The 15,378-nt window shown below is 43.4% G+C and overlaps 1 protein-coding gene across 6 annotated transcripts in view; it reads right to left on the minus strand.

The window, feature by feature from the left end:
- Positions 1-15,378, minus strand: part of LOC118392592 (tubby-related protein 3-like) — a 39,016-nt gene that overhangs the window by 20,464 nt on the left and 3,174 nt on the right. For 3 of the 6 annotated variants that reach the window (XM_052460581.1, XM_052460577.1, XM_052460582.1), the window contains exon 2: positions 2,522-2,563. In XM_052460581.1, the coding sequence (XP_052316541.1) occupies positions 2,522-2,563 (42 nt within the window). Of the gene's footprint in view, positions 1-2,521; positions 2,564-5,379; positions 5,701-6,131; positions 6,278-15,378 lie in introns of those variants that run through there. The other 3 variants (XM_052460579.1, XM_052460584.1, XM_052460580.1) reach the window with 3 other exon arrangements.

A 15,378-nucleotide genomic window follows, 5' to 3' on the forward strand; every position in this document is an offset into this window, starting at 1 on the left:
AGACATAACCTACAAGACACTCTCACTGACAGACATAACCTATAAGACAGACATAACCTACAAGACACTCTCACTGACAGACATAACCTACAAGACTGACAGACATTACCTAGAAGACACTCTCACTGACAGACATAACCTACAAGACACTCTCACTGACAGACATAACCTACAAGACACTCTCACTGACAGACATAACCTACAAGACACTCTCACTGACAGACATAACCTACAAGACACTCACTGCAAGAGCACAGCCTTGGGGGGTGATGGAGGATGGGGGAGTGTGTGATGGAGGGATGGGGAAGTGTGTGATGGAGGGACGGGGGAGTGTGTGATGGAGGGACGGGGGAGTGTGTGATGGAGGACGGGGAGTGTGTGATGGAGGACGGGGGAGTGTGTGATGAGGACGGGGGAGTGTGTGATGGAGGACGGGGAGTGTGTGATGGAGGACGGGGGAGTGTGTGATGGAGGATGGGGAGTGTGTGATGGAGGATGGGGAGTGTGTGATGGAGGATTGGGGAGTGTGTGATGGAGGACGAGGGAGTGTGTGATGGAGGACGAGGGAGTGTGTGATGGAGGACGAGGGAGTGTGTGATGGAGGACGAGGGAGTGTGTGATGGAGGACGGGGGAGTGTGTGATGGAGGACGGGGGAGTGTGTGATGGAGGACGGGGGAGTGTGTGATGGAGGACGGGGGAGTGTGTGATGGAGGACGAGGGAGTGTGTGATGGAGGACGAGGGAGTGTGTGATGGAGGACGAGGGAGTGTGTGATGGAGGACGGGGAGTGTGCGATGGAAAAGTGTGTGATGGAGGACGAGGGAGTGTGTGATGGAGGACGGGGGAGTGTGCGATGGAGGATCGGGGAGTGTGTGATGGAGGAGTGTGTGATGGGGGATGGGGGAGTGTGATGGAGGATGGTTGAAGATTGTGAGAACAAAAAAAAACAAGGTTCTGCAACAAGCTGCTGAAATCTCTCAGAACAATTTAACATCTCTGGGCTTCACAAATTTCTCTGTCAGTCCACATACTCATAACATCTGTTGCTGTCAAACAGCCTGGGCTGTACTTTACCCTTTACATCTCCCATTCAGACACAATGTGTTACAGGAGTAGGACAAGAAGAACTTCATTAAGCACAACTATCTACAGTAAATAACAATCTCTCCATACCACTGATTTACTCTCGCTCTCCCTCTGAGCTGTAAATCTCATACTTCTGGTGTCTGGGATAAGGTCCGTGACACATCACACTGCTGGAGGATATAAGGGCCTCATTACGTCATCAGCACCGCTTCTGACGGACAGTCACCAAATGCCAAGAGGAATAGAAAGCAGAACGATCATCTGCTGAGAGGCAAACATCATCCGTCTATTACGTGAACTCAGATTATTACAGACAACAACATAGATAACTTGGCCACGTCCTCTGACATCCTCAGAATGATTAATTAAAATCATTAAGCTAAGCAAGTAAGTCAATTATTACAGATTGAGATTCCACATTTTGTGGCAATAAGAATTGTTGCCAATGTCATCGAACCAATGAGTTTTGGACCGGACTTTGCGAGTTGCTTGTCTATTCATTCAACAACAACCCCTGTTTGGTCAGCTTAACATGAATGATCAGTCATCTCAGAAGCTGCAGAGCACTCCGTTTTAGTGTACTGATTGTTACAGCCCTCTTCAAGTCTAATGAGCCCAGTGCAGCACTATCCATACAGGCGTGCAGATCTGTCCACAGGGAATCCATTACATGGCCCTGAGGTGTTGGTGACAGTAGTGACGAGGGAAGGATGATGGGAGGTGTTAATTACACATCCGGGATGGTCATTACACTCGTAGGAAGAAAAAAAAGGTGCTATCTAGAACCTTAAAGGGTTCTTCGGCTGTCCGCATAGGAGAACCCTTTTTGGTTCCATGCAGAACCCTTTCTACAGACGGTTTTACACGGAACCAAAAAGAGTGCTACCTAGAATCAAAACAGGTTCTACCTAGAACCACAAAAGGTTATCCTATGGGGACAGCCGAATAACCCTTTTAGAACTGTTTTTTTAAGAGTGTAGGGTGGCCTGAGGAGGGCCAGCTTGGGACCTGGGTGGAGACGCAATGGGAATACTCTCCACTGGGGAAAGGCTGGAGACTTGGTGTGTATGGTTACTACCAAAGGGTGTTTGACCTCTTTTGGAACACTGACCTATTGGAGCTTACTAGGAATACAAAAATTATACTTCGGCCATGAAATTACTAGTTGGTGGAAGCTGTGGGTGCCTGGGTGGATGGTTAATTATAGGTATTCTAATGGATGGGTGCTAAAGATGTAGAATCTTAATTTGAGCCAGTTTGCTACAGCAGGAGAATAATCTTGAAGCAACAGGAAATGTGAATCATTATGTAGATTATAATTAATGGAAGCCTTTATAAACCTCAAATACACTCCAAGTTTTAGATTTCCTGCATTGCAGGAAAGTTCTCCTGCAACAGGGTGATGAAATTAAGATCCAACATCTGTGCTACTTACCTTGCTGTTGCGGTAGAGGAGAAACTGGCGGAGCTGGAGGGTCTTCAGGGCCATGGTGTTTTCGAACAGGAACACAGGACACAGAGAAGAATAGAGTTAGCAAGAGATCAGTGATACCAAAAAGAAGAATGCTAAAACGGACCTCTGGCAGTCTCTATGGGGGTGCCACAGGATTCAATTCTCGGGCCGACTCTTTTGTCTGTATATATCAATGATGTCGCTCTTGCTGCTGGTGATTCTCTGATCCACCTCTACACAGACGTCACTATTCTGTATACCTCTGGCCCTTCTTTGGACACTGTTAACAAACCTCCAGACGAGCTTCAATGCCATACAACACTCCTTCCGTGGCCTCCAACTGCTCTTAAATGCTAGTAAAATTAAATGCATGCTCTTCAACCGATCGCTGCCCGCACCCGCCCGACTAGCATCACTACTCTGGATGGTTCTGACTTAGAATATGAGGACAACTACAAATACCTGGGTGTCTGGTTAGACTGTAAACTCTCTTTCCAGACTCACATTAAGCATCTCCAATCCAAAATTAAATCTAGAATCGGCTACCAATTTCGCAACAAAGCCTCCTTCACTTATGCTGCTAAACATACCCTCGTAAAACTGACTATCCTTGACTTCGGCGATGTCATTTACAAAATAGCCTCCAACACTCTACTCAGCAAATTGGATGGTCTATCACAGTGCAATCCGTTTTGTCACCAAAGCCCCATATACTACCCACCACTGCGACCTGTATGCTCACATTGGCTGGCCCTCGCTTCATATTCGTCGCCAAACCCACTGGCTCCACGTCATCTATAAGTCTTTGCTAGGTAAAGCTCCGTCTTATCTCAGCTCACTGGTCACCATAGCAACACCCACTGTAGCACGCCCTCCAGCAGGTATATTTCACTGGTCAACCCCAGAGCCAACACTTACTTTGGCCACCTTTCCTTCCAGTTCTCTGCTGCCAATGACTGGAACGAATTGCAAAAATCACTTATCTCCCTCACTAACTTTAAACATCAGCTGTCAGAGCAGCTTTACCGATCATTGCACCTGTACACAGCCCATCTATAAATAGCCCACCCAACTACCTCATCCCCATATTATATATTTGTTGCTCTTTTGCACCCCAGTAGCTCTACTTGCACATCATCATCTGCACATCTATCACTCCAGTGTTAATGGTAAATAGTAATTATTTCGCACTATGGCCTATTTATTGCCTTACCTCCCTAATCTTACTACATTTGCACACACTGTATATAGATTTTTCTATTGTGTTATTGACTGTACGTTTGTTTATCCCATGTGTAACTGTGTTATTTATTTTGTCGCACTGCTTTGACTCATCTTGGCCAGGACGCAGTTGTAAATGAGAACTTGTTCTCAACTGGCCTACCTGGTCAAATAAAGGTGAAAATAAATAACACTGACACTGTGCTATAAAAGACTTACTGAGAGACAAGCAAACAAAACGCAGCCCAATAATAGCCTGTTACTTTGTCACGAACAAGTTTTAGGATACCCTTCATGTCATGGCATTGTCCTCGGTCTGTTGGTGAAAAGGCTTGAGAATAGGATGAGACTCCTGCATACAGATGACAATATGATGCAGTTCCAAACGTCTCTGGCATTTAGCATAAAATTAGAGACTTTATTATCAGACGAGAGACAACAGAGAAGCATATTAACAAACTGCAATAAACGGATTCTCATTCATATACTTCACAGCTTTGGACTAATTTAAATCATGTTTTAAAGTTCATTGAATAAAGTAAATGTAATTTCCCCTTTGGCAAATTACTTTCCGGGGTTAAAAAGAAAGACTGAACGAAGTCTAATTAAAATTCTATTTCCCCAGAGGTTGGACAGAATGGCTTCAGTTCCAGTTCAGCCAGTGAAATCACAAGAGAGAGGGATTATTCAAAACAGGGTGATGACATGGGTGAGATTAGGCAGCTTTTGATTACCTGGCATTCAGATCAGCTCCTCATCAAGTTAAAGCTAGAATATGGGATTTGTTTTTTGTGTGAACCGGCAGCCCTGCTAAATACCAAGAATTGAAATGACCATTAAAACAGATTTCCAGATTGCAGATTGTGCCTTTAAGGAAGCCAGACAAAAAGACACCAGCTCAATAAATGATCAACGCATGGTGAGGTGTAGAGCATGAACAACACTGTTTAACTAGGCTTAGGATATTATAGGACTCATACAAGATAAACGACAAGTCTTTTCAACACAAGAAACTTCAATCAAATTCTTTCATGTCAGCTACTTGGTCAAATATTATTCTTAGCACGTCCTTAGAACAAACAGCTGTAAAACAAAACCTCACAATATGACATGTTAAAAAGAAACTAGTACAAGTGGTGGAGCTCTGAATAAGTAACGACGATGCAGCAGATGAAACATGAGCGTGGGAGAGATACTTAAAGAGATCTTTTTTTTTTATTATCCCTGTTTACACTGCATTTGGCCAGTGACACTTTGCTTCTTGAAATTCCAATATCTTTCAAACTTGACTGCTGACATACAGCCCCAAAACGTTTTGTATCAACAGTGGACTAATGAAAAAAGTGGATTCCCTTTAACAGCAGGTAAGCCATTCAGTCCAAGGAGAACAGAGAACAGAGGTGTGGGTAAGAGGTAGGAGCAGTGGGAACAAGAGGATATGCTCAAAGCCTATCTGTCTGTCACAGGCACAACTAACACCTGATTCACAGGACAGACTCCTATCAGTTCCTCTACCATATTACAGTACACATTTATTAGAAATCAAGCACACAGAGTGTGTGTGTACAATATGATCATGTCTACGTGCGAGTGTGTGCCTACGTAGGCCTACTGAATACCTGTAGGACCAGCGGCTGTAGACAGGCTGGGAGACACCACTCTTTACACTGTCCATGATGCTGTATCAGCCAGTCTAGGTGTGTGATAGTCAGTCCAGCGGCAGCTCCGGTAATGTATGGTACTCCCAACCTGGTCCAGAGTCAGTCTGAAGGTCTACCTGGAGCTCCAACTACAACCCTGCTACCCTGATGCTGGAGGCAGTCCCATCCCGGGGAGTGACAGCGCCACACAGCTGAGGGTGAGGTCTCTGAGTAGCAGCAGTTGCCATAACGCCACACTTGAGGCTAGCCTCTGAACACAACACAGTGAACGCACAGGGATTTGTTAGGGGAGTCTAAATGTGGTGTGAGTTCATGCCAAGACACCGGGCATAAAATCCCTAAACTTGGTCCTCTGACTTAGTTATATGTCTGTCTTTCTTCAGTTTCTAAGATGTATCAGATATATAGACTGATAGGCCACGTGCTAAAACTGGACATGACTGTATCGGAATAGCTAAAAATGCTTTCTGCAGAACTCCACAGACGCCATTTCCTCTGACTCAGAGGGAGATATTGCACATATCAAAACCGCAGACCATTGACTAAAAAACTGAATTTAACACCAATTGGGAAAGTTTACGTTTTGTGAGCTTTAACCTAGGCCTAGTATCTTAAGTTAAAATATTCCAACACTTTTATTTTGACAGAAAATGGCAGATGTGAAACCACATTATTCTGGTTTTCTGCCTTTCTACATAGGCTTTTCTTACATGCTCCTTGAATCCGTGTAAGTAGAACGGTTTCTGGATGACAACCAGTTACTCCCAATTACCAGAAGTATAAACAAACAACCCTCTCATTCCTTAAACTGGCAAGAAGTGGGGGGACCTTGATCCTGTTGCTAGAAGATCACAGGACCTTTAAGTCATATCGTCTTCTGTTAGTGTACGTGTGTTTGCGTGCCTGTGAAGGGAAAATGGCATTCTCCTCAGCTGAGGGCAATCTGGGGAATGATTCACCTGAGAGTAATTAAACACTGTCAAAACAAATTATGGAAACAGGAGTTAAGTGTCGACTGGTAGGCACTTGAAAGCATTGCCGTACGTCCATATAACAATGATGAAAACTCAAAGACCGAAACTACAGAAGCTCGCTATCTCATGCATCCCATTGAGTCATGGAAGGTTCTTTGGTCTACACGCAGAATCTGCCCACACGGGATTAGGTAGGCTAAAATGGAGTAGCCTACATGATACAGTTGAGAACCAGCCTACCTATTGCAAATACCAGATTATTTTCCTCTGTCTGTCAGTCCCTGACTCAACTGGGTGGATTGTCCAAGCCACTGCGGAGGCATGTGTTCGGAATGTGCTGGAAAACAGAAAGTAAATTGCAACCCATTTTCTCACCCACAGGTCTTGAACAGTTAGATACTTGAGGTCCAGCTGGTTTGTTATAGGTCAGCTGAGCCATTGTGAAATAGGGATACAACAACCACACCTTTATGGAAACAGAATTCCTGTTAAAGCTGATTTAAGCTGAAGATACATTGAATTAAAGCAGGAACAATTTTCCTACAGCAGACTGAATGGTAACTGATTTTGAGTGAGACTGTGTATGCATGATTATCTTTGGTCACTGACCATGATAATCGTGTGCACTATACCTTACAGACACCATGCGCTTTTTCAGTACAGTTTCATGTGAGGAATTTTCCCCTCTACTCTCAGGTTTGTGATATCAGCCTCAGATACTGCTGTGTTAAGGTCACTTTCCACCTCTCTGTTCAGCTCTTAAAACAGACACTTGAGTCACCCAAGCATGAAACCCACAGCAGAGAGAGAAGAGAGCCCTTACGGAGAAAGAGAGAAGGATAGGATACTGGAAAGGGCTTGAGAGATAGGTTAGATGTTTTACATGCCAGGATTTAAAACTCCCATGTTTCCTCTCTGAACAGACCTTGCAGCTGTGCCATCTGCGTGCATGACAGCTGGACACAAACCAATAGTGTCTGGCTGGTTGGGGGGCTTGGACATGGTGGCGAACCAGGCCTGGTGTGTTGTTTTTGCCTGACAAACCCAGGCTCTAGGTTTCCTTTAGCCGGTAAATGACAGCTTCCGGGCCAAAAAATAAATAAAAAGCCGCTAAATAAAATTGTGACCGGACCCATTGTCCTGAAAAGAAATAAAATAATCTATTGCAAAATAATGCCTTTTATTTATTGATTAAGATACCAGTCAACTTCATAGGCAAATACATTTCATTAGGTTAATAAATCCTCAAGCTGCTTGGAAATTAGTGTCAATGTGCGTTACTATTTTTAGTCACGCAAAAAGATGCAAGGTCCTCACAAGGGACTAAGAGTACTGGGTAAAATTGGCGAAGATTGTGTTGATGATCCCTGTTTCCAGTGTGCCCATCGAGAGGGGATTCTTTCTCCAAATCAGAGTAAATACGGCCTCAAGATCGCGCCTTCTTGAGGACAAAGTAACGAGGCTGATGTGCATCAAGCTGCTCCAAGGAGTTGGACAGTTTTGACTTCCCAACAGCAGCAGCAGCTCACTTTGAGCAGGCCAAGGTCTGCCGCAAATACAAGTAAATTAGAAGCAAATTATTATGTTTGACAGGCCCAGTCTTAGCAGTTCTGCTGCCGCTCTAGGCAAGATCACCATGTATAGTAGGCCAGGCCTATATAGATTTGGAATGGATTGATAGACCAGAGTAGAGTAATGATGTGTATCGTGCACTATTGATGCATTTCAGTTCAGCTTATTCAGTGGCACTTAGAAACTAAAAATGGAGCTTTGGAAACAAGTGCTTTTATAAATGCATGGAGCATTGTAAAATAAGCTTTCTATTAATGAACCAGCTGTAGCAATTTTTTTAAATTTACATATGAAATTTTATTGTCCAACATCAGTTTGATAATTTCTTCATTTTGTAGCCGCGTAGAGTGGCCTCTTTCCACTGCTGTGGTGCTGAATCACAGCTGGAATAGGGAGCGAGGCGGGCTGGCCCTGGAGTTCGTAGACAGCCATGTTGTATTATTTATTAGCCTAATTAAAACCTTTATGCCTAGGCTAAATTAAATTAGAGAGGCCTAGATTGTATTTGAAACCAGCTGTGTTTTTTTATTTATCAATTAAAATGTTCATAAAAATAGGCTATAGGACAGGTCGTTTGCAAATTATATTATACAAATATTATATTTTGAAGTTGTGTTTTATTACTGTGTAAGTGACTTGTTCTTCTAGGCTAAATGTTTCTTCTTTTTTTTAAATGATATTCATTTACGATTTATTGCAGGGACGAAGACGCATTGGGCAATGTTTTGATTTTCGATAAAACCCGTCATGTTGATATAAGAACATCAGTGTACTTTATTTTATTAAACCTTTACAGGCTAATTTATATTCTGTTAAGATGAATTATAATCATCTAAAATGTGCTTTTGAGCACCATGGGAGGACACCCTATGTTACGCACCCAATGCGTATGGATGTCTGGTAAGTTTGTCAAACATCCGGTAAATTAAAATCTTGCTGGTCACAGAGTCTGGGCACCACATTTTCCAAACGGAAACCCTGCCCAGGCTACATGTCTGTTCTTTACACTAATCCTCTACACACATCCTCTGAAAGAATACACAAGCAGATTACATCAAATAATCACAGTCCACATTGCAGCATTCGAAAAGGAAAGGGTGGGAACTGGCCTCTGATTTTATTCTCCTCTCAGGGTAAAAATGGACCTATGGATTTGACACTTTTTCTGCAGAGCTTACAGTAACCTCCTACGCACACAGCACCATGCTCTGCTCTCATGGGCACCTCTGGCCAGCACAGTCCTAATGCACTGACATAAAACAGACATCAATAGGAGTGCTGGGGAACCATAGGGGGAGTTTGTTTCCCTCAGACAAGCCATTACATTAAGGACAGTGCCCTCAGTTCTGAAACTGATTGAGAAGCTAGAGTAAGAGGAGGGAGAAGCATGGTCCAACACGTCATGTCAGTGTTTCCCCTGTATTCATAAAACGTTTTCAGTGTAAACTTAAACCAGATATAAAGAATAGAGGTCGACCGATTATGATTTTTCACCGCCGATACCGATACTGATTATTGGAGGACCAAAAAAAGCTGATACCTATTAATTACATTTTTTTTGTAATAATGACAATTACAACAATACTGAATGAACGCTTATTTTTACTTAATATAATACACCAATTAAAATCTATTTAGCCTCAAATAAATAATGAAACATGTTAAATTTGGTTTAAATAATGCAAAAACTAGCTAGCCATTTCACAACGGTTACACCAGCCTAATCTCGGGAGTTGATAGGATTGAAGTCATAAACAGCGCAATGCTTGAAGCACAGCGAAGAGCTGCTGGCAAAACGCACAGAAGTGCTGTTTGAATGAATGCTTACGAGCCTGCTGCTGCCTACCACCGCTCAGTCAGACTGCTCTATCAAATATCAAATCATAGACTTAATTATAACATAATATCACACAGAAATACGAGCCTTTGGTCATTAATATGGTCGAATCCGGAAATCGCATATACCCTGACTCTGCGTGCAATGAACGCAAGAGAACTGACACAATTTCACCTGGTTAATATTGCGTGCTAACATGGATTTCTTTTAGCTAAATATGCAGGTTTAAAAATATATACTTCTGTGTATTGATTTTAAGAAAGGCATTGATGTTTATGGTTAGGTACACGTTGGAGCAACGGCCGTCCTTTTTCCGTGAATGACACCGCATCGATTATATGCAACGCAGGACACGCTAGATAAACTAGTAATATCATCAACCATATGTAGTTAACTAGTGATTATGATTGATTGATTTGTATAAGATCAGTTTAATGCTAGCTAGCAACTTACCTTGGCTTCTTACTGCATTCGCGTAACAGGCAGGCTTCTCGTGGAGTGCAATGAGAGGCAGGTGGTTAGAGCGTTGGTTGCAATATTGAATCCCCGAGCTGACAAGGTCAAATCTGTCGTTCTGCCCCTGAACAAGGCAGTTAACCCATTGTTCCTAGGCCGTCATTGAAAATAAGAATGTGTTCTAAACTGACTAAACTGACTAAACTTGACTAGTTAAATAAAAGGTGTAATTTTTTTTAAACAAAAAATAATAAATAGGCCAAATCAGTGTCCAAAAATACTGATTTCCGATTGTTATGAAAACTTGAAATCGGCCCTAATTAATCGGCCATTCCGATTAACCAGGTCGACCTCTAATAAAGAATGCGCAAACGATAAAGAGGGTATATATTTTTAAATAAGATCATCTTTGAGAACTAGCTAACAACCACCAGAATAAAAACTGGCATGGGGCCCCTATTGATTTTGTTATGTTTGAGTTACTCAGATAGCATAAGAACACAGCATAAGCCATGGCAAAATGTGTAGAATTGCATGACATTTGCATAAAAGTAGCTATCCAGTGTTTCCAGATTAATACGAAATATGACCTATAACGAATTACAATATGAGTAAAATAGCTTTCCTTCCCAAAAATGATTTTCTGTGTTGGAATGGTTTAGGCGTACCCCAACAACAGAATGGTGTGGGCATATACCGATCATTAAAAATATTAATACGAGTAGACTGCTGATTGGCCAGCTCAACCTCCTTAGGAGTATTACATCATACTCCATCAGGAAAAAGCAAGCATTTTTTAATAAACGGTCTGTTTGAGATGCAAGTTTGAAGTGTTTATTCTCCAATTTATGCTTTGGCCACAAATATGAGTATAGGACGGGTCTATAACATTATTTGGATATGAGTTAACAGAATACTAACTTTTAAAGTGAGATTTTCACTGGACAGTTACTTTAAACTTTGGCATAGCAGTTCAGACGTCTTTTGTCCTCGTCTTGTCGTGTCCTGTATATATATATATTTACAACTTTTTTTCACATACATTTTATTTTTATTTTCCATCAACTCATCTTCAAAACACTCTCCTGCAACCCGCCTCACCAATTTATATTTATAAATAAGTATTATTTACCTCAAATCTGCAATCCTCCAAGAAGCTAGCCAGAAGCTAGCCAGAAACTCCAAGAAGCTAGCCAGAAACTAACCAGAAGCTAGCCAGGAGCTAGCTAGAAGCTAATCAGAAGCTAGTTCAGAAGCTAGTTAGCTTCTTTACTGGCAAATCGTATTCAGTATTCAGTATTCAGCTAACCACGGTTTGTGGTCATCAGCTATCCTTTAGCTCGAAAATCTATCGCCAGTTTTGTACGGCGCAGCGCGGCTCGGAACGGAACATACCGGACCAATTTTTCTCTCCATGTCCTTGGATTTCAACTGCTCTCTGGACATTCATTCCCGGATCTCACAGCTAGCTAGCTGCTATCCGTGTGTCTATCTGCTCTCGTCGATTCCGGAGCAAACATCAATTACTCCGGAGCTAGCCAGCTCCGTCAATCACTCCTGAGCTCCGTCAATCACTCCTGGGCTGCAGTCACCTATCCGGACCCGTTTTACTGCCTACGCGGGCCCCACCGGGCCTTCACAACTGGACTGCCGACGTTATCTACCCGAAGGAGATCCGGCTGGCTCCTCCGTCGCGACGTTACCTGAACGCCCATCTGCGGCCTGCTAACCGTTAGCTGTTTTACCGGCTGCTCTCAGAATAGACAATCGGACAATTTATTTATTTTTATTATTATTATGTTTCTTCTTGGGCCTCTATAACTATATCTATTGTTTTTATTTTATTTTTGTTGTTGTGTGATTTGGACTAATCCCCTCTACTACACGGAACCCCACTAATCTACTGACGGAACGCAAGAGGTGGCTAACAACAAACCTCCATCCTATGCTAGCTTGCTACCGATGTCCTGGCGAGCTGTCTAAATCGCCGTGACCCCCAAACCATCCACTCCACTCACTGGACTCTTTTGATCACTCGACTAAGGATGCCTCTCCTTAATGTCAATATGTCTTGTCCATTGCTGTTCTGGTTAGTGTTTATTGCCTTATTTCACTGTAGAGCCTCTAGTCCTGCTCACTATACCTTATCCAATTTATTAGTTCCACCACCCACACATGCAATGACATCTCCTGGTTTCAATGATGTTTCTAGAGACAATATCTCTCTCTTCATCACTCAATACCTAGGTTTACCTCCACTGTATTCACATCCTACCATACCTTTGTCTGTACATTATACCTTGATGCTATTTTATCGCCCCCAGAAACCTCCTTTTACTCTCTGTTCCAGACATTCTAGACGACCAATTCTTATTGCTTTTAGCCGTACCCTTATTCTTCTCCTCCTATGTTCCTCTGGCGATGTAGAGGTGAATCCAGGCCCTGCAGTGCCTAGCTCCACTCCTATTCCCCAGGCGCTCTCTTTTGATGACTTCTGGAACCGTAATAGCCTTGGTTTCATGCATGTTAACATTAGAAGCCTCCTCCCTAAGTTTGTTCTATTCACTGCTTTAGCACACTCTGCCAACCCGGATGTTCTAGCTGTGTCTGAATCCTGGCTTAGGAAGAGCACCAAAAATTCTGAAATTTTAATTCCAAATTACAACATTTTCAGACAAGATAGAACTGCCAAAGGGGGCGGTGTTGCAATCTACTGCAAAGATAGCCTGCAGAGTTCTGTCCTACTATCCAGGTCTGTACCCAAACAATTTGAACTTCTACTTTTAAAAATCCACCTCTCTAAAAACAAGTCTCTCACCGTTGCCGCCTGCTATAGACCACCCTCTGCCCCCAGCTGTGCTCTGGACACCATATGTGAACTGATTGCCCCCCATCTATCTTCAGAGCTCGTGCTGCTAGGCGACCTAAACTGGAACATGCTTAACACCCCAGCCATCCTACAATCTAAACTTGATGCCCTCAATCTCACTCAAATTATCAATGAACCTACCAGGTACCCCCCAAAGCCTTAAACACGGGCACCCTCATAGATATCATCCTAACCAACTTCCCCTCTAAATACACCTCTGCTGTCTTCAACCAAGATCTCAGCGATCACTGCCTCATTGCCTGCATCCGTAATGGGTCAGCGGTCAAACGACCTCCACTCATCACTGTAAAACAATCCCTGAAACACTTCGGCGAGCAGGCCTTTCTAATCGACCTGGCCGGGGTATCCTGGAAGGATATTGATCTCATCCCGTCAGTAGAGGATGCCTGGATATTTTTTTTAAATGCCTTCCTAACCATCTTCAATAAACATGCCCCATTCAAGAAATTTAGAACCAGGAACAGATATAGCCCTTGGTTCTCCCCAGACCTGACTGCCCTTAACCAACACAAAAACATCCTAAGGCGTTCTGCATTAGCATCGAACAGCCCCCGTGATATGCAGCTGTTCAGGGAAGCTAGAAACCATTATACACAGGCAGTTAGAAAAGCCAAGGCTAGCTTTTTCAAGCAGAAATTTGCTTCCTGCAACACTAACTCAAAAAAGTTCTGGGACACTGTAAAGTCCATGAATAAGAATAGAATAAGAATAAGAACACCTCCTCCCAGCTGCCCACTGCACTGAAGATAGGAAACACTGTCACCACTGATAAATCCACCATAATTGAGAATTTCAATAAGCATTTTTCTACGGCTGGCCATGCTTTCCACCTGGCTACTCCTACCCCGGTCAACAGCACTGCACCCCCAACAGCAACTCGCCCAAGCCTTCCCCATTTCTCCTTCTCCCAAATCCATTCAGCTGATGTTCTGAAAGAGCTGAAAAATCTGGACCCCTACAAATCAGCCGGACTAGACAATCTGGACCCTTTCTTTCTAAAATTATCTGCCGAAATTGTTGCCGCCCCTATTACTAGCCTGTTCAACCTCTCTTTCGTGTCGTCTGAGATTCCCAAAGATTGGAAAGCAGCTGCGGTCATCCCCCTCTTCAAAGGGGGGGACACTCTTGACCCAAACTGCTACAGACCTATATCTATCCTACCATGCCTTTCTAAGGTCTTCGAAAGCCAAGTCAACAAACAGATTACCGACCATTTCGAATCTCACCATACCTTCTCTGCTATGCAATCTGGTTTCAGAGCTGGTCATGGGTGCACCTCAGCCACGCTCAAGGTCCTAAACGATATCTTAACCGCCATCGATAAGAAACATTACTGTGCAGCCGTATTCATTGATCTGGCCAAGGCTTTCGACTCTGTCAACCACCACATCCTCATCGGCAGACTCGACAGCCTTGGTTTCTCAAATGATTTCCTCGCCTGGTTCACCAACTACTTCTCTGATAGAGTTCAGTGTGTCAAATCGGAGGGTCTGCTGTCCGGACCTCTGGCAGTCTCTATGGGGGTGCCACAGGGTTCAATTCTTGGACCGACTCTCTTCTCTGTATACATCAATGAGGTCGCTCTAGCTGCTGGTGAGTCCCTGATCCACCTCCACGCAGACGACACCATTCTGTATACTTCCGGCCCTTCTTTGGACACTGTGTTAACAACCCTCCAGGCAAGCTTCAATGCCATACAACTCTCCTTCCGTGGCCTCCAATTGCTCTTAAATACACGTAAAACTAAATGCATGCTCTTCAACCGATCGCTACCTGCACCTACCCGCCTGTCCAACATCACTACTCTGGACGGCTCTGACTTAGAATACGTGGACAACTACAAATACTTAGGTGTCTGGTTAGACTGTAAACTCTCCTTACAGACCCATATCAAACATCTCCAATCCAAAGTTAAATCTAGAATTGGCTTCCTATTTCGCAACAAAGCATCCTTCACTCATGCTGCCAAACATACCCTTGTAAAACTGACCATCCTACCAATCCTCGACTTTGGCGATGTCATTTACAAAATAGCCTCCAATACCCTACTCAACAAATTGGATGCAGTCTATCACAGTGCAATCCGTTTTGTCACCAAAGCCCCATATACTACCCACCATTGCGACCTGTACGCTCTCGTTGGCTGGCCCTCGCTTCATACTCGTCGCCAAAACCACTGGCTCCAGGTCATCTACAAGACCCTGCTAGGTAAAGTCCCCCCTTATCTC

The sequence above is a fragment of the Oncorhynchus keta genome, chromosome 13 (assembly GCF_023373465.1).
Source record: "Oncorhynchus keta strain PuntledgeMale-10-30-2019 chromosome 13, Oket_V2, whole genome shotgun sequence".
NCBI lineage: Eukaryota > Metazoa > Chordata > Actinopteri > Salmoniformes > Salmonidae > Oncorhynchus > Oncorhynchus keta.